The sequence below is a fragment of the Electrona antarctica genome (genome assembly GCF_951216825.1).
Source record: "Electrona antarctica genome assembly, chromosome: 16".
Classification (NCBI taxonomy): Eukaryota; Metazoa; Chordata; class Actinopteri; order Myctophiformes; family Myctophidae; genus Electrona; species Electrona antarctica.
The window spans coordinates 43,747,852-43,775,205 of NC_136797.1; the positions used below are offsets into that span (position 1 = coordinate 43,747,852).

Below are 27,354 nucleotides of genomic sequence, written 5' to 3' on the forward strand. Positions count from 1 at the left end.
TGTTGACAATTTGGTACAGGGGGGTTGAGACCACCTTTCATTTCCTTTGATGTCTTTGTCCTGATCTGTATAAAGCCTACTAAAATGTTTGTAACAGGAGTTAGTCTCCGGACGCCGTGAGGCTGAAGGATCCATGGGGCTCGGCCCCATGGCTGTGATGCTGTATTATGAACTCTGAAAATAAATCTGGACTCCAAAACCTTCATTCATCTGCCTGTCTGCTGTCGACTTCATTCTCCGTATTTTGTGTTTGTTTATGGGCTTTATAGGGAGAGGAGAAAAGCACAGTCTTCTCTCTGTTTAGTTAATTTACTTCATGCACATGCCGGGAGGCCAGTAAGGAGGGAGTTACAATAGTCAAGTTTTGACAAGACATACTGTTGTCTGGATTAGGAGCTGGGCTGACTCCTGGGTGAGGAATGGTATATTGCCCGTCAAGGAATGAATGAACATGTTTTCTGTCTGAAGACAGGGATCGACAACTTTATATGACTCTGCAAAGTTCTCTTCTGTTTTTTTAGATTTCCGTGATGCATTCGGCACATTGCCTCATAATGTAATGATTTATGCTCTCAGTGAAATTCAGCTACCACAGCTGTACATAGATATAGTGACGAATGTCTGTGAGAAATCCTACATCCAGGTTATGTGGGAATACTCTGACTGATCCAATCCAGCTTGGTACAGTATCAGTATTAAAACAAGGTGTCCCTGGAGTGCGGTGAATTTTATCCTCGCAATTAATCACTGGCTCAAATGGATGTGCCAGTGTGCACCTGAAGGAATAAGATCACCAAACCCAGTCCAGGGTTACGCTGATGAAGTGCAAATTTCATCACATCAAGAGCACATAATTATATCTATGCTCTCCCGTACCAAGGAGTCTCACATAGGTGGTACACATCTAAAACCGACAAGCCCTTTCTTTACATTAATGCAAAAACCCATCAGAGTGTATTCAAGACATGAAACTTATCAATACCTGGGGCATAAATCTAATGTCGCAGGTGACTGGGAAGAGCAAGTCAGAGAACTGTATGATGACTACTCTGTCAGACTGGATTTGATCGATTCCTCCCCCCTCCCTATCCGAATGAAACTGCAGGCAATCAGAGAATTGGCACTCGCCAAAATTCAACATCTATTCTTGAATATCCATTTGCCACAGAACACCCTTACAGAACTGAATAACAAGGCAGTGCGCTTGGTGAGGGGCTGGTTCTGTCTCAATACGCACTCCACCCGTGCCATACTCTTTCAGCCCATCAGAGATGGTGGTCTGGGTGTACCGAATATTGAATGGGTTTACACCGCCACCAGAACCAGTCACCTTATAAATATGCTCAATAGAGATGATCCCACGGTCAGGGAAATGGCTCGCGAGTCACTCATTCAACACATGCAGCGACGTAAAGTACAACCCACACTGGAGAATGAGACACAGTTCCTTGGATTTAAGACTAAGGACATTGGACAAGCCGCTGGATTCGGTGTACGGTCCGATTGGATGGATCTTAATGATCTATGCCAACGATCAGGATTACAGTTGAAGTGGGTGGCGCCTGATGCAACAACTGTTGCGCTCAACAGCATCATCACAGATGATGATGATGTGTCCGTGCATGTGCGACCTACGAGCAGGACAGTATGCACCATTCTAGGAATGAAGCGATTGTGACGTACCCAAAAGTGTAGTCACATTTTTGTTTTATTATAGCCTATATGTTTTCTTGTATTTTGTGTCTTGAGCAGGGAGTCCATATGTTGTAGGAATGGACCCACATTCTGCCACCAGGTGGCAAATGCACTTTCTGAGACAGGTTAGATAGTTGGCTATGTGGCGTCTTTCTTCAGATGAACAAGGAAGAGAGAAAGAACGACACTGAAACTCTGTCTCCCGTTTTTCCCTGTTTACTCAGGTAAATATAGTATTAGGACATAAAACTATATGTTCACTATATGAGCACTTTGTACTATAAAACAAAACTTGTCTTGGTTTTAGGCCAGAAATGACGCGATTCTTTGATGTGTGTAGTTGAATAGGCCTAAGCAGTCAGATTCATGGCAGCCAATGTTACTGCTGCTCACAAATGTGGTTTGTTTCACTGACAGTATTTGTATTGCTCCCTTGGTGTTAAAAGCTCCTGTTGTGTGTTTAAAATGTGTATTCAACTTTGTACATTGAGAAATGTTTATTTTCGTTTTTATATAGTTAATCCTCTCCAGTATGCCTTGAAATGTGTCATGTCAATACAATACAATACAGTATTAACCTGTTTTAAGAACAGAAGCTATTTGATTTGATGAGAATGTGATTTCATGATGATACAAATAATTCATGGTTATATAAATAAGTTCATGGGGACATGACAGTTTAAAAATAATTCATTCTAAGCAACATATTGGTAAAAGCCAAATACATTATAGGCCTACACAGTTTGAAGCTGTGAAAAGTAAATATGAATATGAATGGAAAAGATGTATTGTGATTTTGATGAAGATCAAGATGTATAAGAAAAGATGGGTTTATTGATATTGTGTGAAAATGTGAATGTTCATACATTATTGAAACTCTTTAAAACAAAGAAAGAAAAGCAAATGTGACCAGATTTGACTGAGAGACTGCCATCGCGCAAATTCCAGCTTTTCACCAGAGGAGAACAACTTTTTTTTTGTTTGTTTTTTTCAAAAATGAGTTAATAGCCCAGGCAGACTCTTCACATACTAGAGCATGTCTGAAATAAGTGTCAGAGCTGAACTCGACATGTAAATATGAAATAAATGCTTAAACATGTAGCTAGGTGTGATGTTAGAGACCACATAAGTGAACCTTTCAAGCCTGTTTTCTCAACTCGCTGTTTTCTGCAAGACATTACTCTATAAGCCACATCTCCAAAACTGGTGGATCAAACTGAACAACCAATATGTCAATTTGAAGCTATGATTCCCTGCTTTCATATGACATGAAAAAACGAAAATACAAAAAAATCCAATGGCAGTCCCTCAGTCAAATTTAGTCACAAATGGTGATTTAACCTGCATAATTGTTAATAAATGAGTTGAACAAGGAAGAGAGAAAGAACGACACTGAAACTGACTCTGTCTCCCGTTTTTCCCTGTTTACTCCTGTTATCCTGGCAGATCAGTTTTAACATATAATCTGTTTACTAAGCCACACCGATGGGGCGTGTAACACGATCACAAAGTGCACAACACTGGACCAGTCTGAGGCTGCAGGGAAAACTGGCTTTTCTTCCCTTTGCAAATCACTCACTATCACATTATGTATTGTCAAATAACACCATAGGTGAGGACATTCTCATTTTCACCATTAAAGCTCATTTACAGGTGTTGCCGACCAAGTTTAGCTTGGCAACCTGGCTGGTACCCATCAGCACATGACATGACCCACACTGCATCCCACATCCAGTACCACATGACAAAGAAACAGTCGCACACATCTTAAATGGTTGCAGCCACTATAAAGGACTGTAGATTGCCAGACATGACCTGGTCTCAGACAAGATGAGAGGAGGACAGGACAACAAGAATGTATAAACACAGCACTGTAAAACTAGACTGGTTTGATCACAATGACACATGTCAATTCACTACAAGCTATTCCAAATACCCCAGATATTGTGTTCATTAATGAAATTAGAAAAACTTTCACTATCTTTTAAATAGGCTGCCCATTTGATTTGTATATGGACACTTGTTTTACATAGAAACGTATGAAATATCAGCCTTTGGTGGAACGTATTATGGCCTTGGGATATAATTGTCAACTCATTGTCCTTGTATTTGGAACAATTGCAAACAAGTTGGCTAAATAGGCTACTGTTCTGTCTCAGCAGTCTATCTGGAGAAGGCGATGTTTCATAATTAATTTATCCTTAGGTGGCTTAAATAGTATGTAGTAATAGTAGTAGTAATAGTAAGTCATCAATGTGCTATCTTTTTTTCCCTCTGTGTATTGTTGTATTTGCTTGGACCATAGAATGTAACCTTCTTCTGAGCAGTGTTTACTGTTTGGATCTATTGTATTGTGCCTCTTGTGCAGATCCAAATGAAATAATTCAAATGTGCGTGTGTGCGTGCATACAGCAAACATTGACAGTTTTCTGGTGTATTTTGACTGTAATCTTGACAGGTTTCCTGAAGACCAAAGATGAGTCAGTGTGAGGAGAGAGAGGAGGAGGGAGCTGACAAACATCACATCCACAGTCCAGAGTCTCCATCTGTGTCTATGAAGAGTCATGAACCTGGACCTCCATCTGTGGCTACGAAGAGTCATGAACCTGGACCTCCAGATGCAAAGTATACCAATCTTCCTCTAGCCTACAATTCAAGGTTCAAGGTTGTACTTTAGAATAGAATAGAATAGACTTGATTTGCCATTTGCACAAGTGCATAGGAAATCTTGGAGCGCAGCTCCCAGGGTCAGCATTAAAAAAGGGAGGGACAGGTGAGAAAAGAAACATAGAACATACAATCCTAGAATAAATAAGTGCTTCATAGTCTACCTAAAAACAATGCATATTCAGTTTGTCTATCAAGTAAAGTGCTTCATAATCTGTCTAAATTCAGTTAATCTTTCATGATTCAGTTCATCTATCATATTGATTTCTGTCCCCAATGTCCTCGGCTACTACTTTGTCGTTACATCTTGTGTACAGGTACATAACATATTTTGGTTAGTCCGACATCCCGTTTGTCTGACTACGTGGCCGGTTAAGACTCACCTTGGCTTCCGTGTGCAGTTAGGCTTAGGGGATAGGGTCAGTATGGGGCTCTATGGTCAGGTTTGGGGTTAGGGTCAGTATGAGGCTCTATGGTCAGAATATTGGGTAGGCTTTATGGTTGTCGGATTATTGGTACTGTACGTCCGGTTGGAACATCCAGTTCATTGCTCCGGCACACCTGTCCCTCCATAGGTGTGCATGGATGAAGGACTTCACTGTATATTTTGTCAAATGTTGTTTTTTCTGTTATTTTTAGAAGTGAGAAGAAAGGGGTCCCGCACACTGTCTTCACTTATAGAGCAGTAGTTTTATTAGATGACAACGTTTCGGTCTAAACGACCTTCATCAGGTATCTGGTTTACAACAAGAGGAACTCAGAGAGGCGAGGACCAATCAGAGGCACACGCCAGTCTGTTACCATGGAGAGGGAACAACCCATAAAGCCCTACAGGTCGTGTTGCCATGTCTGCTTATTATAAGCAACCTTTGACTTTAATAAATGATTGGTAGTTGCTGGTTGATGTTTTTTGGGGCTTGATTCTAAAGTATACAGTAGTTGCTTATTTGGGCTTGCTCCCTAATGTTGTTTAAACCATTGGTTTCCACATTTCTTGGCGTCAAGGAACCCCAGATTAATATGTAATTGTCCACAGACATCCATCTGAAAATATTATTAAAATGTTTTAAAAAATATTCAAAATATTTCGATTTATTCTCAATGTGTTTTTAAATAACAGATGTACAACCTCACAATGTGTTGGTGTGAGCTTGTAGATCAGCTATTTTGATTTGTGCTTGTTTTCATAGACCTGGCCACTTCTTTCTCTTGCAAAACTGGCAACACAGCAAGAGAAAGAGGAACTTATGCACACAAACTCATAGACTTTTATGAAAAAGGCCATATGAAAAAAGGCCATATGAAAAAGGTGAATAGGCCTAGACCAAATAGGTATATGGGTCTGAGCTATAGGGGGTCAATATAATAATAAAAAACTGTTGAGTTAAATAAACAACAGGAAATAACAGCATAGCAAACAGCATCACAGGAGACACAAATCTTAAAATATCAGCGCATCTTTAAAAGGAGATTGTGGTCTCCACCTCGAGGTGGCAGAGGCACTGCCTCGATGCCAACAAAATACAGAGATGAGATGTCATGTTTCTTTTCATTAAAATGTATGGCTACAGGATAATCCTTGTCATTTCTGCGGATAGTGCTTTTGTGTTCACTGATTCGTTGTTTAAGTTTCCTAGTTGTCTTGCCTATGTATGCCAGGCCACAGGGACAACGTAACATATAAACTACGTGTGTGGAGGCGCATGTAATGACACTTTTAATTTGATATTTCTGCCCAGTGGATGGATGATAAAATGCTTGTGTTTTATTTGTATTGGGGCATTGGGCACAGCTGCCACATGGATAATTAGGACTGAGCAGGGTTTGTGTCAATTGCACTTGTTTATTGCTAGAAAAGAAATCGCATTAATCAAGGAATCTCTTAGATTATGTCCCCGCTTATTTACAAAAAGGGGGGGATAACGGAAAGTGTTATGTGAAAGTTCAGGGTCAGACTGTAAAAGGTGCCAATGTTTCTTAAAAACTGACCTGATGACTTATAAGATACTATGCCTTTGCCCACCTGTAGGGCTTTATGGGTTGTTCCCTCTCCATGGTAACAGACTGGCGTGTGCCTCTGATTGGTCCTCGCCTCTCTGAGTTCCTCTATATAACCATTACCGGTTGCTTGTTGTAAACCAGATACCTGATGAAGGTCGTTTAGACCAAAGCGTTGTCATCTAATAAAACTACTGCTCTATAAGTGAAGACAGTGTGCGGGACCCTTTTCTTCTCATGATTAGCATTTGGTTGCTGGCTCCGACGCACCTGTCCTTGTAGGTGCGCTACAAAACCCTTTTAGAAGTAAAATGGAATGTTTTGATTCCAGACGTCTGTGCCACAGACCAGAGTCTCCAACACCCAGCTACATGTCTGTGAAGAGTGACTGGTCTAAACAACATCCTCCTAACTTCAGTAATGAACCTGGACCTCCACACACACAGTATGTGGACCCTCCTATACAATATACACAACACTATACAATATACATAACACTATACAATATACACAACACTATAACACTATACAATATACACAACACTATACAATATACACACTACAACACTATACAATATACACACTATGGTCCTCATTCACAAAGGAGAAATACGTCACAGTGTAAATGATACTTAAACAGATGCGTAATGATATCGTATTAATCCGTCCTCTCAACCTACGCTTAGGTCCCGTGTTATTCAGGGAAGCTGGTGTAATCACTTCATTTGTGCGGATCGCTGAGTGTATCCTTTCCGCATTTTTCCCAAGCGATTCGCCTGGTGTCGCCTGGTTAGATGGAACATCCATGCCCATTCCACACCATATAAGGCAACAGGAAATATCGAAAAACGTCATCATAGCCTGCACAGAGGATTCCCAAGCTTTAAAGGCGTAGTGAAACGGAAATGGTGGACATTTTATTTTGAAGTTTCAGACGGTCTCAAGTTGAAACACCGCTATGAAGTTTCTGAACCAATCAGAGCGTCGCATCCCTTCAGGCGATGGGACGGTAGCTAGGGAATGTTGCTATGCTATACGCAGCAGCGTGGTGTGTGTTTGTTTACAAATCAAATAGACAGCCAGCAGCTGTACCAGTTTACTGTTATGTGGCTTATTTCTACCCTATAATGTTTTCAGATACATATTTTAGCGTGATGATTAAGTTGAAACCGAGTAATACACTGTCTGGATGTTATCTGGAATGGGAATAAAAACGGAGGATTTCTGTAATCAATAGCAGCTGTGCTGCACGGATGCGCACATATTGGAGAGGATACGGGTGAGCTTCATTTTTATTGGCTTTTATCGATGTTGGCCTCGACACGTCATCACGCAGCACGTTTTCGTTTTCAGGAAGTAATACAAAATATATTTTTATGGACTTTTGATATAAAAACACACAAAAATGAAAATGTTCCCATTTTTTTGGCATCCATTGTTAGGTATGCTCATATGATGACCACGGAGATGGTCTAAAAGTGTGAAAAACGTATTTTTCATTTCACTACACCTTTAAATTATATACAACAGCCGCGATGAGCTTGTAGAGCAGTTAATTTTGACAGGGTCTCTGCACGGACAGATCTTCAAGCAAACAGCGTATATAATTATAAACGAAACTTGCCAACTTGGTGATGGTGCTATTAATTGAGGAGGTGTACGTGAGGCCAAAAATATAATAAACATTTCAATGGTATGGCTTTCATACTTTTTTCAAATGAGATTTCAGCCTTAAGGAAATGGGGTCTGATTCATCTGAGCTCAGTTTTGGCTATTTTATATAAGCTATATAGCCTGGTCTGTGTAGCAAGATATGAAAATTAATATAATTATGTCTGAGGAGAACACAATTTCCCCCTGTGCTCCAGTGGACATTGCACGGAGTCAATGCAGGATTGCAGGAGCACAGGAAAATGCCATAAAAAATAGGCCTATACTGCTGTCGGGCCTATCCTTTCAGTTTGCTGCTTAAAAAGAACAGATCTACATCGGATTTGGAAAGCAAATAGAACAATATGGACATATTCCCGGACCAGAGTTTTTTTTTTTTTTTTTGGGATTAATCCTTTGGAAAAGCTATCCAGCTGGCTGTTTCCTCACCAATGGTAAGAAACTGTTCTGTGGGTGGCATCCATATGTGATCAATATTATTATAAATTAATACCACGACACAAATGGAGGCAGATACTGTAGGTGCTCATGCAGTGACATTAAGGCACAGTCTATTTAAATCATCATGTGCAACTTTAATTGGCTGTCAACATGCTGAATGCAAAAATAGATGCACATAAAAAACATTGGAATTTGCATCAGCATGACATAAGCTAAGAAGTTGACACATTTTCTTATGTGTGTTGACAAATGCTGGGCACAAACACATCTTTTTTGAGGTTTGGGGACTATTAATTGATTCAGCATGAAGACTAAAGCCTTCTAAATAAATATACGCATGCCTTGAGCACGGGTACACCACCCTAATAGCAGACGTGGACATGGCCGTGACGTTGACGGCCGTTGGTCGTCAAATCCGCTCAAGTTAATGGCCATGAATTCCCACGTAACGTGGGAATCCTCGTAAATGCTCGTCCGCTCACGCCCCGCACACGATATGAGCATAAATGCCGTTGTGAATGAGGTCCTATAACACTATATAATATACACACTATAACACTATACAATATACACACTATAACACTATACAATATATACAACACTATACAATATACACACTATAACACTATACAATATATACAACACTATGGTCCTCATTCACAACAGCGTTTACGCTCATAAAGTGACGTTACGTGAGCGGAGCGTGAGCGGACAGGCATTTACGTGGATTCCCACATTATGTGGGAATTCATGAACTTGAACGTGAACTTGACGCTGACGTTGGTTGGTTAAAGATGTTGGCTAAAAGCTGCGCCAGCTCAGAGGGTAGTGTACGGCTTGCATAGATTTATTTAGAAGGCTTTAGTCTTCATGCTGAATCAATTAAAAGTCCCCAAATCTCAGATAAAATATGTAGGCATGTGTCCAAAACATTGGTCAGCACATACAAAAATGATAGCTTATATAAAAGCCAAGTATCCCTTGTATGCCTAAATGCATGCATTCTAGAGGCAGGTTAGCCTAGAGTCCCATACAGAAACTGCCCCTGCAAGCCCGACACCTTTTTATTTATTTATTAGGATATTTCTAGCATGCGCGATTGCGCTGCTCACTTGACAGCTTTCTACTCGCAGTGCAACGCGTTGTGAGCTTGTAGATCGGCTCTCGCAGGCTCACAATAATAAGAACATACAATATCTGCATTCTGCACTGTACGAATCCAACGTTGTTTAGTGTAGTAATGCCTGCAGTAGGCCTATTGAAATTGTTTTGTTCTTATGGAGCTATTTTGAGTCAGTCTGACTGACGGTGTGTGTGTGTGTGTGTGGGGGGGGGGGGGGGGGGGGGGGGGGGGACAGCAGCATGCTGCCGCTGAACAGTCCAATCTGATTAGCCCTATAACAAATAGAAGTCCGCATTATTGCTTCAGCGCGTGCAATTCGGCCAGTCATAGTTTTAAGCCAGCTCACCTTAATTAATTATAATATGGGCAACTGTAGCTAGGCTGTAGGCTACTACATTGATCTCATCATGAGATCAATCAAGTTTGGTGCCAAATGTCCCGCGAATCATTTTAATATGACGACATCATGAAATGAACCTGCACTTAGGCTGACAAAGAGGATCTGACAAAGAGGATATAGGCTACCCGCCGTATATGGTTGAAAATGTATATGCCTACGTGTCCATGATCAGAACAAATCCATTCTCCACATGGCATTCAGACAGATGACAGTGATATGATATTGATCCCCGCATGAATCAATGCAGCTCTGATAAAAAAAAGTCGGATATCTATTTTACCTCTAGGCGCGTGTCCAATTGTTCTTTCTTTTTTTATAACCCTGCAGTGCATTCATCAGTAAGGGCTTTATCATTGCCGAGTTGTAATATAGCATTTGGTTGTGTGGTGAACAGTAGCCTACAAATTAACTTCTTTCTCATTATGTGAAAGTAACTGTAACATCAGTTAACTTATTAACGTTCTGACATTTAACAAGGAGTGAAGCAATGCGTGCAAAGTTGGCAAGTTTCGTTTATAATTATATACATATAACTTGCGCTGTTTGCTTGAAGATCTGTCCGTGCAGAGACCCGCCTGTCAAAATTAACTGCTCTACAAGCTCATCGCGGCTGTTGTATATAATTTAAAGCCTGGGAATCCACTGTGCAGGCTATGATGACGTATTTCGATATTTCCTGTTGCCTTATAAGGCTTATATGGTGTGCAATGGGCGTGGATGTTCCAGCTAACCAGGCGACACCAGGCGAATCGCTTGGGAAAAATGCGGAAACGATACACTCGGCGATCCGCACAAATAAAGTGATTACACCAGCTTCCCTGCATAAGACGGGAGCAAATCGTAGGTTGAGAGGACGGATGAATACGACATCAATACGATCTGTTTCCGCATAATTTACACTATGGCGTATAGAGCACCGAAGTCTGACGTCACTTTCAGTAGAGGGCACCAACACACAGGTTCATGTATTTTTTTATTTGCATTGAAATCTCCATAGGGCGATTTTAGGTCGCTTCATATAAGAACTGTGTTTGAAAAATAAACCGACCACCCCGGCCTTTCTGTCAGGGGAATGGCTGTGCGTCGTTAATGATTGAGAATGAGAAAATTGAATTAATGTGGCCGCAAAAGCCTTGAAACTACATATGAAGGCAATGTCGCTGCTAATATACGTCACGCCCAGCTGTCAACACATTGCTTTCCTGAGATTCCTCGTTGACGTAAGCTCAGCTGGTGGTGACTCGACTAACTCGTATTAACCACGAAACATTAAATATCAATAAAATAAAAATAAAAATAAACGTAATTGACATTCAGTTTCTGTTATGCGACGGACAGATGCAGCCACCCGCATACCCGGAAATGTAGTCTCTGGGTTGTTTGACTCGTTTCTAACGCTTATTTTGTTACTCTTTGGGTATATTTGTACATTTCCACCTTCAGTCGATGCTTCATATCCATATGAGTGAAAAGGCCGGGGTGATCGGTTTATTTTTCAAACACAGTTCTTATATGAGGCGATCTAAAATCCCCCTATGGAGATTTCAATGCAAATAAAAAGTAAATGAACCTCTACTGACAGTAGAGGGCAGTGACGTCAGGACTTCGGTGCTCTATTTCTCCTTTGTGAATGAGGACCTATAACACTATACAATATACACAACACTATAACACTATACAATACACACAACACTATAACACAACGAGGGATGTGAATAACATATCGTTTTGAATAGGAATAACAGTTTTGCTGATTTAATTATCTGGTTAATACAGTGCACCTTTGCAAACCCTTTCTTTCTTTCTTTCTTTCTTTCTTTCTTTCTGTGATAAAAAACAAATGATCAAGAAATACAAATCTCCATGCCACCCAAAACTAAACTTCAGACCTCCCAAAACAAAAACAAAAATGGAATAAATGTGACTTCTTCATTCACATGATAATTATAGAAACATGTCTATGATTCCAGAAGTCTGTACCACAGACCAGAGTCTCCAACACCCAGCTGTGTATCTATGAAGAGTGATACATCTATGAGACACCCTCTTAGCTTCAGTAATGAACCCCCTGGACCTCCACACACACGGTATGTGAATCCTCCTGTACAATATACAATATACACAACACTATAACACTATAGCGTCACAGTCCCGCCCCCTTTCAAGACGACGCCAGGCCCAGGAAATAATTCCCAATGCATTTTTCCCATAGACCTTTCAAAAAGTATTTATTTAAATATGTACCTTTTAAGCATCGTACAAAGCCAACTCGAGTTGTGACAAATCATGACAACAAACACAATATTTTGGACCAGAAAAACAAATAAAAAGGTGTTTTAACCTTCCGTTTTTTCTTCTTTCTAATTATTTGTTCGGCCCAAAACATTGTGTTTATTGTCATGATTTGTCACAACTCGAGTTGGCTTTGTCCGCGGCGTAAACGTCTTTAAATTAATACTTTTTGAAAAGTCTATGAGGAAAATGAACGGGGAATTATTTTCCGGGTCTCTCGAGTGGGGCGGGACTGCGACGCTCTATACAATATACATAACACTATACAATATACACACAATAACACTATACAATATACACACCACTATAACACTATACAATATGCACAACAATACAACACTATACAATATACACAACAATACAAAGCATAACGGTCAGTAGCTATCCAGATAAATAACCATGTTTGAAAATTGTCGTGGTGGCCTTGAATTTCTTTGAGAAAATTGGGAGGCTTAAGATTGGATCTTAACAACACATATTGAAAAAATGAATTCACATGATAATTACAGAAATATTTATATGATTCCAGAAGTCTGTACCACAGACCAGAGTCTCCAACACCCAGCTGTGTGTCTATGAAGAGTGACTGGTCTAAACAACATCCTCCTAACTTCAGTAATGAACCTGGACCTCCACACACACAGTATGTGAAACTTCCTGTACAATATACACACTATGGGCCAAGCGTAAATGAAGTGCGTAATGAGAGTGTATTAATCCGTCTGATCAATGTCACGTGTCATTCACCAAAGGTGGCGTAATGACTTCATTTGTGAGGATTGCGGGTGTATCTAATTTCGCCTCTTTCCCAAGCGATTTGCCTGATGTCGCCTGGTTTAATAGAATATGTGGGCCCATTCCACGCCATATAAGGCAACAGAAAAGATGTTTCCTTAGATGAAAAACAGCTCATTGCTCCACGATGCATCGCACAGCATGAACTTGTAGCATGAGCTTATTTTGACATGGCGAGTCACTCGCAATGTCAACTGACTGAACGTTATAAAGTATAAGCTCTCTTATATAATGCAACTCTAGTTAATGTATTTATTTTAGTTCAACCTCAGGACCAAGACTACTTGGCAATTATATTATAAAAGCCTTTTCTATTGAACAATTGCTCACTCACACTTTTGCAGAGGTAAAAAATATATCCGATATTTGGCTATGAACTATGAATGGTTAATTTCATGATGTCGTCAATAATAATAAAATGATTTGCGGGACATTTGGCGTTAGTTGGCTCTTGGCATAATGGAAGCTTGGTGCTGAGGCACCAAACACAACTGTAGTAGCCTACAGCTACAGTTGCCTATTATTATAATTAATTAATGGCAGCCGGTAGCGCAGCAACATTATGGCATGCATAATCTTACATTTGGAGGAGAGCGCTGGAGAGGTGTGCTGGCTTAAAACTATGACTGGCCGACTTTCAAACACGCCGATGCCATTCAATAATGTGGACTTCTATTTTTTTATATAATTTGCTGTAGTGACTGTCAGTCTGCTGTCTGTCTGTCAGACCGTCATGTTTGTGAACCATAGAATGCATGATCTATTTCGGCTATATATAGCATTTTTTTTACGTGCTGACCAATGTTGGGGACATAGCCTACATATTTTATTTGATGTTTGGGGACTATTAATTGATTCAGCATGAAGACTAAAGCATTCTAAATAAATATACGCATGCCTTGATCACTGGTGGTACGGCACCCTCAGAGCTGACTTGGAAATGAGCAGATTTTACGACCAAGGCCAAGTTCAAATGATGAATTCCACACGTAACGGGGGACTGCTCGTAAATGTCTGCACGCTCAAAATGTGAGCGTAAACGCCGTTGTGAATGAGGTCCTATAACACTATAATATACACACTATAACACTATACAATATACACACTATAACACTATACAATATATACAACACTATAACACTATACAATATACACACTATAACACAACGAGGGATGTGAATAACATATCGTTTTGAATAGGAATAACAGTTTTGCTGATTTAATTATCTGGTTAATACAGCGCACCTTTGGAAACCCTTTCTTTCTTTCTTTCTGTGATAAAAAACAAATGATCAAGAAATATTTTTGGGCAGAATTTCTGTCAACACACAACATCTCCATGCCACCCAAAACTAAACTTCAGACCTCCCAAAACAAAAACAAAAATGTAATAAATGTGACTTCTTCATTCACATGATAATTATAGAAACATGTCTATGATTCCAGAAGTCTGTACCACAGACCAGAGTCTCCAACACCCAGCTGTGTATCTATGAAGAGTGATACATCTATGAGACAGCTACTTAGCTTCAGTAATGAACCCCCTGGACCTCCACACACACGGTATGTGAATCCTCCTGTACAATATACAATATACACAACACTATAGCGTCACAGTCCCGCCCCCTTTCACGACGACGCCAGGCCCAGGAAATAATTCCTAATGCATTTTTCCCATAGACATTTCAAAAAGTATTTATTTAAATAATTGATGTACCTTTTAAGCGGCGTACAAAGCCAACTCGAGTTGTGACAAATCATGACAACAAACACAATATTTTGGACCAAGCAAATAATTATAAAGAAGAAAAACAACTAAAAAGGTGTTGTAACCTGCCGTTTTTTTCTTCTTTCTAATTATTTGTTCGGCCCAAAACATTGTGTTTATTGTCATGATTTGTCACAACTCGAGTTGGCTTTGTCCGCGGCGTAAACGTCTTTAAATTAATAATTTTTGAAAAGTATATGAGGAAAATTCTTTTCTGGATCTCTCGAGTGGGGCGGGACTGCGACGCTCTATACAATATACATAACACTATACAATATACACACAATAACACTATACAATATACACAACACTATAACACTATACAATATACACAACAATACAACACTATACAATATACACAACAATACAAAGTAGGGCCGGGACTTTTAACGCGTTAATTGAGATTAATTAACTACAGAAAAATTAACGCGTTAAAAAAATTAACGCATTTAATCGCACCTTTTTTTCACGGCGGAACGTTTCTCACTGGGCGCATTTCTAGTACTGAATAGGCTCATTAGGCTGCTGCACTCCTTGCACGGCCTGCAGGGGGAGGAGCAGCCCCCCCCCCCTCGCAGCAGTCCAGTTCACTCTACACTACAGCTCCGTCAGACAATAACAACACCCAAACGAATCGAATGAAGAAGCCGCTTATATCGCTTTTGCTCCGTGGATGGGACATTTAGATTTAAAAGCTATCGGATGGACGGTGGATAGCAGCATGGTTGTGTGCAATGTCAGAGGGAAAGGATCCATAAGCCATATGACCAACGCTAGCTTCCATGCTAGCTGCTTCAGCTTAGCATGTCGCAGAGTAGAGGCTTGCAGAAGCTCGCGGAGATTTCACCACAGCACGAAGCTGTCAAGCTGTCCTCGATGCGAAACATACTGAAGCAGCAAGTGTGAAAGTCCGTGGTCAGACAATGGTCTGCCCCAACCCCATGTGAAATGCACTCCCCAGCTAGTTCATTCCACCGTTTTTTATTTTATTCCTTTGTCTAAGTGTTTCCCCCCTAATAAAGTTGTTTTTATTTGCTTTCTCATGCCCCACCATGTAAAGCACATTTGAGTATTCATAGACACTTAATATAGGCACTTGCTGCACTTGTTTATCTGTTGAAAAAAAAGTTGTATTGCTTAAAGGAGAATACCACTCATTTTCAACAATTTTCTATGGAGTTGTGTGGAACACTGGAAATAATAAAAAGTCACCCCATTTTGTGTTGCCTAGAACTGGAGGTCTGACAAAAAACAGTAACAATATGAAGTACAGCTTTGTGATGTCACTGAGATGTACTTGTTACTGTTACTGATTTTTTTCAGACCTCCAGTTCAAGGCAACACAGAATGGGGTGACTTTTTTATTATTTCCACACAACAGCTCTAAGGTATATTAATGACAGTAAAATGTTGAAAATGAGTGGTATCCTGTAGTCACTATTCATTGATTCACTGGGATACCAAAAACATTTGAAAAAAAAGGTTTATCACTGTTCTCGGGTTGAATATTGATATGCGATTAAAATGCGATTAATCGAGATTAATTAATCACAAAGCTTCTAATTAATTAGATTAAACATTTTAATCAAGTCCCAGCTCTAATACAAAGCATAACGGTCAGTAGCTATCCAGATAAATAACCATGTTTGAAAATTGTCATGGTGGCCTTGAATTTCTTTGAGAAAATTGGGAGGCTTAAGATTGGATCTTAACAACACATATTGAAAAAATGAATTCACCTGATAATTACAGAATAATTTCTATGATTCCAGAAGTCTGTACCACAGACCAGAGTCTCCAACACCCAGCTGTGTGTCTATGAAGAGTGACTGGTCTAAACAACATCCTCCTAATTTCAGTAATGAACCTGGTCCTCCACACACACAGTATGTGAAACCTCCTGTACAATATACACACTATGGGCCAAGCGTAAATGAAGTGTGTAATGAGAGTGTATTAATCCGTCTGATCAATGTCACGTGTCATTCACCAAAGGTGGCGTAATGACTTCATTTGTGAGGATTGCGGGTGTATCTAATTTCGCCTCTTTCCCAAGTGATTCGCCTGATGTCGCCAGGTTTAATAGAATATGTGGGCCCATTCCACGCCATATAAGGCAACAGAAAATATGTTTCCTTAGATGAAAAACAGCTCATTGCTCCACGATGCATCGCACAGCATGAACTTGTAGCATGAGCTTATTTTGACATGGCGAGTCACTCGCAATGTTGACTGAAAGCTCTCTTATATAATGCAACTCTAGTTAATGTATTTATTTTAGTTCAACCTCAGGACCAAGACTACTTGGCAATTATATTATAAAAGCCTTTTCTATTGAACAATTGCTCACTCACACCTTTGCAGAGGTAAAAAAGATATCCGATATTTGGCTACAGTATGAACTATGAATGGTTCATTTCATGATGTCGTCAATATTAATAAAATTATTACACTATGGTCCTCATTCACGGCGTTTACGCTCATAAAGTGACGTTACGTGAGCGGAGCGTGAGTGGACAGGCATTTACTTGGATTCCCACATTACGTGGGAATTCATGAACTTGAACGTGAACTTGACGCTGACATTGGTTGGTCGGAAATTCCGCAAAAAGCTGCGCCAGCTCTCATGGTCGTGTATGGCTTGCCTAGATTTATTTAGAAGGCTTTAGTCTTCATGCTGAATCAATTAAAAGTCCCCAAACCTCAGATAAAATATGTAGGCATGTGTCCCCAACATTGGTCAGCACATAAAGAAATGATAGCCTATATAAAAGCCAAGTATCACTTGTATGCCTATATGCATGCATTCTAGAGGCAAGTTAGCCTAGAGTCCCATACAGAAACTGCCCCCGAGCCCGACACCTTTTTATTTATTTATTAGGATATTTCTAGCATGCGCGATTGGGGTTGCTCACTCGGCAGCCTTCTACTCGCAGTGCAACGCGTTGTGAGCTTGTAGATCGGCTCTCGCGGACTCGCGCTGCATGTTAAAAAACAAACTCACAATTATAATAAGAACATACACTTATCTGCATTCTGCACTGTACGAATCCAACGTTGTTTAGTGTAGTAATGTCTGCAGTATAGGCCTATTTAAATTGTTTCGTTATGGAGCTCATTTGAGTCAGTCTGACTGTCGGTGTGTGTGTGTATCATAGTTTTAAGCCAGCTCACCTCCACTCGCGCTCGTTCACAAACATGACGGACAGACAGACAAGAAAGGCTGTTGATGATGATTATTATTACCGCTGTAACACGCTGATCAGCATGTTGACAGAGACTCAGCCAATTAAAGTTTCACGTAGGCCTAAATGCCTTTGCTGCAAGCACCTATCTGCCTCCATTTGCGTCGTGGTATTAATTTATAATAATGTATATTGATCACATGCGGACGCCACACAGAATAGCCAACTCTTACCTGCAGCTGAGGAAACATACAACGTAGTTGGATCGGATGAAATATAGCCTTTAGTCCAAATCCCACAAGAAAAAAAAAGAAAGAAAATATGTCCTGTGTCCATGCATGTCCATTATTTGCTTTCCAAATCCGACAGGGAATCAATCACCGCAGTAGACTAATCAATAGGGCCTTTTATCATTGCCGAGTTTTAATATAGCATTTGGTCGTGTGGTGAACAGTACAAATTAACTTCTTTCTCATTATTTGAAAGTAACTGTAACATCAGTTAACTTATTAACGTTCTGATATATAACAAGGAGTGAAGCAATGTGTGCCAAGTTGACAAGTTTCGTTTATAATTATATACATATAACTTGCGCTGTTTGCTTGAAGATCTGTCCGTGCAGAGACCCGCCTGTCAAAATTAACTGCTCTACAAGCTCATCGCGGCTGTTGTATATAATTTAAAACTTGGGAATCCTCTGTGCAGTCTATGATGACGTATTTCGATATTTCCTGTTGCCTTATATGGTCGTGGATGTTCCATCAAACTAGGCGACACCAGGCGAATCGCTTGGAAAAAATGCGGAAAGGATACACTCGCCGATCCGCACAAATGAAGTGGTTACACCTGGTTCCCTGAATAACACGGGACTTAACCGTAGCTTCATCGGACGGATTTTCCGATATCTATACGCATCATGTTTACGCATCCGTTACACTGTGGCGTATTTCTCCTTTGTGAATGAGGACCAATAACACAACTAGTGATGGGAACAAGTAAGACGCGCGAACGTGGGAAGCGGACGCAGCTCGTAAATTGCAATAACAACAATTTGAATAAATTACGTACATTTTTAAGGTTTTTTTTAAGATTTTTAAGTTAAGTTTTGTTTTTAGTGTGTGTATGTGTACCTGCGTGTGTTTCTTTTTTTAAAGTATTTTTTAAGTGTTTTTAAAAGTTTTGTTTTGTAACTTTTTTTTGTAATTTTTGTTTAAAGTTTTTTCTTCACACACACAGACAGACACACACTTCTGACACATGTTCTGCTAGGTCTCATAGTTAGTGCTCACTGCGTTCGCAATAACACATAATTAAATATGGCATTGTTATCTGGTTAGTATGAGCCACATATCCAACCCAAGATGAAAATGTAATAATCAACCAATCAATCATGCATTTTGGGATCTGTATAGGAACCACGTGGCTCCAATGTGGATCTAAATATGCATTAATGTCCACAGAGAGATGTGTGTTGTGACTGAGCAGACACCTGGACTGAAGACACCCAGTCAAACCACACCTGGACTGAAGACACCCAGTCAAACCACACCTGGACTGAAGACACCCAGTCAAACCACACCTGGACTGAAGACACCCAGTCAAACCACACCTGGACTGAAGACACCCAGTCAAACCACACCTGGACTGAAGACACCCAGTCAAACCACACCTGGACTGAAGACACCCAGTCAAACCACACCTGGACTGAAGACACCCAGTCAAACCACACCTGGACTGAAGACACCCAGTCAAACCACTCCTGGACTGAAGACACCCAGTCAAACCACACCTGGACTGAAGACACCCAGTCAAACCACACCTGGACTGAAGACACCCAGTCAAACCACACCTGGACTGAAGACACCCAGTCAAACCACACCTGGACTGAAGACACCCAGTCAAACCACACCTGGACTGAAGACACCCAGTCAAACCACACCTGGACTGAAGACACCCAGTCAAACCACACCTGGACTGAAGACACCCAGTCAAACCACACCTGGACTGAAGAAACCCAGTCAAACGACAAGTGGACAAAGTAAGAATGTGCACTCATTGAAAATTGCAGAAATCATAGTCAGCCTAAAACATTTTTTTGGTCCATCAATTATATCTAAGTGCAAATAATGAAACTATCAAGTCTGGACAACTGGACAAAAACAACTGATCTTGTGTTGTTAGTTTTTGCGTTTTTTCTTCACAAATTGCATATTTTCTGGAGGGCATTTAATTAATGTGTGCTGTAATCATGTAAAGTTATATATTAACCTGAATGCTTATTAAAACATACATTTTCTTCTCATTTCAGATGTTAGTCTGCAGGATGATTTGAACGATTATAAGGTCAGTTTGAACATTTGTCTTGATGAAGTGAAAGACAACATGACGGAAGAGTCTGGAACCTCCCTCACCAGCACCTACTCAGAGCTCTACATCTCAGCGGGAGAGAGTGAAGGGGTTAATAGCCAACATGAGGTGATACAGCTTGAGAGAACTTCCAACATGAAGACCTTCCATGACGATGCAATCAACTGCTGTAAAATCTTTAAGATCCTCCTCCCTGGCAGAAAGACACCCAGCAGAAGTGTTCTGACCGAAGGCATCGCTGGCATTGGAAAAACATTCTCTGTGCGCAAGTTCGCTCTGGACTGGGCAAGAGGTTTGGAGAATCAAGATATAGATCTCCTGGTTCCCTTTTCATTCCGGGAGCTGAACTTGGTCAGAGATAAGCAATACAATCTTCTCAACCTGATCCATGATTTCCACCCAACATTAAAGAAGGTCACAGCAGAGCAGCTCGCTTCCTGGAAAGTTTGCTTCATCTTTGATGGTCTCGATGAAAGCAGATTTCCATTGTACTTCCAAAACAATGGCATTGTTTTTGATGTCACAGTGACCTCATCGGTGGATGCTCTGTTGACAAACCTCATCAAGGGGAACCTGCTCCCTTCAGCCCTCCTCTGGATAACCACCAGACCTGCAGCAGCCAATCAGATCCCTCCTGCATGTGTTGACATGGTGACAGAAGTGCGAGGGTTCACAGACCCCCAGAAGGAGAAGTACTTCAGGAAGAGATTCAGTGAAGAGAAGCTGGCCGACAGAGTCCTTTCACACTTGAAGACATCGAGGACCCTCCACATCATGTGTTACATCCCACTCTTCTGTTGGATCATTGCTACCGTTCTGCTGGATATGTTGAGGACACACACCACGATAGGACAGCTGCCCAAGACCCTGACTAAGATGTGCTGCCACTTCCTGTTGGTTCAGACAAACAGGAAGAAGCAGAAGTATGATGAGACTCATGATGTGAAAAAGAAAGAACAAGAAAAGGGGACTCAACAGCAGCTCATGAAGACTGACAAGGATGTTCTTCTGAATCTGGGCAAGCTGGCGTTTAAACATCTGGAGAAAAGTAGCATCATGTTCTACCAAGAAGACCTGGAAGAGTGTGGTCTTGATGTGAAAGACGCCTCGCTGTACTCAGGAGTGTGCACACAGATCTTCAAGAGAGAGTGTGTGTTGTTTCAAAAAACAGTCTACAGCTTTGTTCATCTGAGCATCCAGGAGTTTCTTGCTGCAGTCTACCTGATGCATTGTTTCACACAGAAGAACATGGAGGTACTGAAGACATTCCTGGAAGATGATTGTAACTACTACAGTTTCAGCTCCCTCTCCGCCTTCCTGAAAGCTGCTATGGAAAAATCCCTGAAGAGTAAAAATGGCCACCTGGACCTACTTGTTCGGTTCCTTCATGGCCTCTCACTAGAGTCCAACCAGAGTCTGTTAGGAGGCCTGCTGGGTCAGAAAAAGAACAGTCCAGAGGAGATCCAGAAAGCCATCCAGAACCTGAAGGAGATGTTAACTGATGATGACTCTCCTGACAGATGTATCAACATCTTCCATTGTTTGATGGAGATGAACGACCACTCATTACATCAGGAGATCCAACAGTACCTGAAGTCAGAGAACAGAACAGAGAAACTGTCTGAGATCCAGTGTTCAGCTCTGGCCGTCATGCTGCAGATGTCAGAGGAGGTTCTGGAAGAGTTGGACCTGGACAAATACAACACATCAGTGACGGGGCGATGCAGACTGGTCCCAGCTGTGAGGAACTGCAGAAAGGCTCGGTTAGTAGTTAACACATGGATCGCCTGCCAATCACGTCATATTAGGTCACATCAAATCCAACACTTGACTGCCAAGTACGCAATATTGCATCCTATGGTCTTTTCAGTGGTAGATTGCGCTCTTCACCAAACAAACGTATGAATGATACTATAGGTTGCTTAGCAACAGATAAAACAAACGTATGAATGATACTAGGTTGCTAGGCAAAAGCTTAAATTCCCATTGACAATGAATGGACAATTTGACGTCATAGTGGCTGAGCAAAATAGACATGTTACGCCATGATGATCTACGATGATAAGAGCGGCCCTCACTTCACACGGGTGTGACTTTAAAACAATGTATTTACCTTTTTCCGCACATCATCCAAAAAATAAAGGTCGGCCCATCTGCTCTCAGATGTTTTATTTTTTAGCGGCCAAAAACATCTACGTAACGTGTTGAAATGCTTATGAAGTCAGCCTGTGCCATTTTTCCCCCGTCTGCATGTGCAGTACTGCATCAATGTCAACCCTGTCCGCATGTGCAGTACTGCTTCAATGTCAGCCCGGCCGTCTGCATGCGCAGTACTGCTTCAATGTCAACCCTGTCCACATGCGCAGTACTGCTTCAATGTCAACCCTGTCTACATGCGCAGTACTGTTTCAATGTCAACCCTGTCTGCATGCACAGTACTGTTTCAATGTCAACCCGGCCGTCTGCATGCACAGTACTGCTTCAATCTCAAACCCGTCTGTATGTGCAGTACTGCTTCAATGTCAACCCCATCTGCATGCGCGGTACTGCTTCAATGTCAAACCTGTCTGCATGCGTGGTACTGCTTCCGTAAGATTGCATTGGGAAAAATGTCACAGGCTGACTTCATAAGCAATTTAAACGCTTGTTTCAACCCGTCACTTAGATGTTCTTGGCCACTAAAAAATAATACATCCAAGAGCATACTGTAGGTTATGGCATTTTATTATAATATTGGGGGAAATTCTGTCATATTTTAGGTAACTTCCATGACAGTGAACTAGGTATAATTCATTTTGATAATCTGCATTTACAGACTTGTTGGCTGTCAGCTCAGAAAGACAGACGTTGAAGTTGTGGCTTCAGCTCTCAGCTCTAATCCTTCCCATTTGAGAGAATTGGACCTCAGTAAGAATGACCTGCAGGACTCGGGACTAGTGGAGCTGCTCTGTGCTTCACTGAAGAGCCCACACTGTAGACTGGAAGTTCTAAAGTAAGATACATTTACCAGATTCATTTTGATCACTTCTGTTTTATTATGTAGCCTACTGTATTATGTGAATATAATATGAATGCTGTGGTCACACTGGTCAGTGTGGTGAGAATGTATTAATAAGCTTGATATCATGGTACCCCAAGCCTATGTGCCTGAGTAGACATTAAAATTACCCCAATTACATGTTTCAAAGTGTAATATTCCTTTAAGGCAAATGTATAGGCTACTACTTTGTCATACAACAGGGTTGCACACCAAAATAGCTCACAACGTGCCAAGGACGCAACACTTGTAGCTATTTTCGACAAGCTTTACCGGAGTATACGCAACAGAACAAACAATCAATATCCTGCATCTACCTACTGTACCAATCAATTATCGTTCAATTAGCCTAGGCCTGTGGTTCCTAAACTGAGGGTCTGGACCCCCAAGGGGGTCCCCAGATGATTAGCTTAATGTGCAACAACTGTGTTTTCTCACTCAACAAACCAACGTACAGTATAAGTAGTATCTGCACATTTCTAAAGGTACAATTTAATAACTTTTAAAGCATTTTTTATAAACAAATTGGCAAATTATATTACAGAAGTAAGAGAATATGCACATGCAGAAAGTGAGTTGAAAAAACAGTGGCAACTAAGTTTAAGTGTAACGTTGTTTAACGTTGTTAACAGATGGGCATAAAGGAGTTTTTTGCCACTCAGTAGCCTGCGTTCCCGCATAACTTCCAGGTATGATGATGATGTCACACACATACCCTCTATTTTCGGCGGCGGTGGCTCAGGGGTAGAGTGGCTGGATGGGAAGTTGGGAACCGCAAGGTTGCCAGTTCAAACCCGGGCTCCCCCAGAGTTAGTGTCGAAGTGTCAATAGCAAGAAACTGAACCCCTAAATGCTCGCGATGTGCAGGTTGGTACCTTGCATGGTTTCCTCAGGCACAATCTATGTAAAGTGCCTTGGATAAAGGCGCTATAAAAATGCACAATTTACCATTTATTTCCACAATACTAAAGTGCGGAGCTGAGTGAAACTAAACGCAATGCCTACAATTCCAAGTGCTTGTCAGGGTAGGGGGTCCCCTATATGGCAACCTTCCCCATGTTGCTTCACGCACTGGTCCGATCCAGAAGAGCGCAGTTTGCCGGCCACTGCTACAGAGCTGACAATGCGGTTGTATCTTCCCTTCTTCTCTAGGGATACATCCTTCAGTAGGCAGGAACTGGGGGTGGCAATGAAGGACCGGGAAGTCTGGCGTAGCATTGTAGAATCCATGATCTCGACCGTGGTCGAAAAATAATGATGATGAGGGGGTCCCCAGTTCAAATATGATTACTTAGGTATCATTTGTTTTGATAATCTCTTATTTAATCTGCATTTACAGACTTGTTGGCTGTAAACTCAGAAAGACAGACGTTGAAGTTGTGGCTTCAGCTCTCAGCTCTAATCCTTCCCATTTGAGAGAATTGGACCTCAGTGAAAACGACCTGCAGGACTCAGGACTAGTGGAGCTGCTCTGTGCTTCACTGAAGAGCCCACACTGTAGACTGGAAGTTCTAAAGTAAGATACTTTTACCAGATTTATTTTGATCACTTCTGTTTTATTATGTACTGTATTATGTGAATATAATATGAATGCTGTGGTGATAATGTATTAATAAGCTTGATATCATGGTAACCCAAGCCTACAGTATGTGCCTGAGTAGACGTTAAAATGACCCCAAACATGTTTCAAAGTGTAATATCCCTTTAAGGCGAATTTATAGGCTATTTAGTCATACAATGGAGTTGCTCACAATGCGTTGTGGATCTTGTAACAATCGGCCTTCTACTTAGAAAGGATAATCATTAACTAAAGGAGAAAAAAAACTACGGGATCGTTGGGTTATATCTGTTATATTTTATATAGAAACCACAAGATGAAATTGACCAAACAAAATGGTAAGCAATTACACACAATTCACTTTGGGAAACACTTCTGTCCCTGTCTCTCTTCCTGCTTAATGCAATATACAGTATACAAACAACTGAAATCAACAATTACACCTCAAACCCTCTCCCAACTCCAACTGAGTCCCACCGTCCTCTGTAACCCCTCGGATCACAAGATCGAATAAACATTAAACAATAAGTTCATACGGCGTTAGCGGCACGCTACCGCATGCCCAGAATAATGGCTTGACTGTCCTTAGTCTTGGCTGCAGAATGCAGATAGGCCTACTACGCGTTGAAGTTTTACTAGTGACTTAAACGGTAGGCCTATTTGGCGCCACGGAGCTCCTCTCTGTCAAACATGCACCCTGGCACCTAGGTTTATTTGTCCATTTGATCCAATTCCTCCGTGTCACTTCCTCTTCTAAATTCAGGAATAATGCATAATATTGCAAATGTGTCATTCATTCATTCATTCATTCATTCATTCATTCATTCATGTTTTCATCTGGTGTTTCAGACTGGCTCACTGCGGCCTGTCAGAGAGATGCTGTGAAGCTCTGGCCTCAGCTGTAAACTCGAATCCCTCCCTAAGAGAGTTGGACCTAAGCCTCAACATGGTGAATGATTCAGTCCTGGAGAACTGCAAGTGAGTAGACTTGGGCTGTGTCCATGTTGGACAGTGCAGTGTTTCCCTTAACAGTGTATTCACTCTGACACAACGTCACAAAGCATGCAGAGAGAACAATGCAGTGCTGCAAAGAAGCTATAGGATAGCATACGTAAACAATGAACATAGATCTCTCTAAACAACATGCTGTCTAAATATCATTCTGCACATTTGCGGCTGAGAAATAACAAGACATATCCAAGATATGTGCATAGTAAAGTTGCATCAAGAAGGTATAAAAGGAGAGTGGAGTGCTACAGTAGAGGATTTAAGGTGGCGACTGAGGAGTTGATGAGATCCAAACTGGGCAGCAGTGAGTATGTCTGGATGAGCTGCAGGGCTAAGATAATGATAGGAGAAACACTGTAGTGTCAGCTAGTGGAGACGTTGTGTTAGACAGTTAGACATTGATGCATTGTTGTTCTACTTCCTACAGAGTGAAACACTGTTGTGTCAGCTAGTGGAGACGTACTTGTGTTAGACAGTTAGACATTGATGCATTGTTGTTGTACTTCCTACAGAGTGAAACATGGAGGAGAAGATTGGCTTACTAATCCTCAACTCATTACAAAACGTAAGTATCTGTCTGTCTGTGTCAATATCACATATTAAAATTTTTTACGCTGTTGTATACTTGGTTGATGCTGTCCTGAAAACTCTTCTGCTCTCTACTCTTAACGCCATGTGGTTTGACAGAAACTAACCTGGTCATAACCCACTGAGCAATAGTTGGCTATTTCGGGACGTCCAGGGGGTCCCCAGATGATTGTGGGGGTCCCCAGATGATTAGCTCATTCAACAGTAAACAAACTAACATAGAGTAAAAGTTGTTAAAACCAAATTGGCATAGGTGGCGCGTGGGAATTACATTTAGGTAGGCTAGAATTGCATTGGGGGGGGGACTCCAGATGGTCTAAAAATGGTCTAAAAATGTATCATAATTGTACCAATTATTTATACACAGCGCCAGGATGAAAGTTTTCTGTTTCAAAATTAAAAGGGAGGAGGACATTTATTAAGATGATGTGTTCGTTTACTATTACTATTACTATTATGAAATATTAATCTGTGCTGTCATGTGCAATTTAATTAGCAAATAGTGGGCGGCGCGTAGGAACTAGGAAGCGTCGTCCGATCTCTTCAAATGAATGATTAACCTACCTTAATGCAGCTATATGCAACGTTTCGTCTTGGCATCATAGGCATGAAGGGGCTCCCCAGTTCAAATATGATTATTTTGGTGGGTCCCCAGTTCAAATAATATCACAGTGTGTGGAGTCTTTAAGACATTCTGCCCCCTGGTGGAGACTTTAAGACATTCTGACTAATATTTTACTGTGGTCTTGAATAATCTCTGA

At 41.0% G+C, this 27,354-nt stretch overlaps 1 protein-coding gene across 1 annotated transcript; it reads left to right on the forward strand.

Annotated features, from left to right (window-relative positions):
* Window positions 1–20,290: 20,290 nt before the first annotated feature.
* LOC306939508 (protein NLRC3-like) lies at window positions 20,291–26,699 on the forward strand (the record flags this gene model as incomplete). Its single annotated transcript, XM_079524095.1, has 5 exons — window positions 20,291–22,165; window positions 23,218–23,394; window positions 24,779–24,955; window positions 25,847–25,975; window positions 26,693–26,699. The coding sequence occupies exons 1-5, from the start codon at window positions 20,418–20,420 to the stop codon at window positions 26,697–26,699; spliced, it is 2,238 nt and encodes a 745-aa protein (XP_079380221.1). The 5' UTR covers window positions 20,291–20,417.
* Window positions 26,700–27,354: the final 655 nt, after the last annotated feature.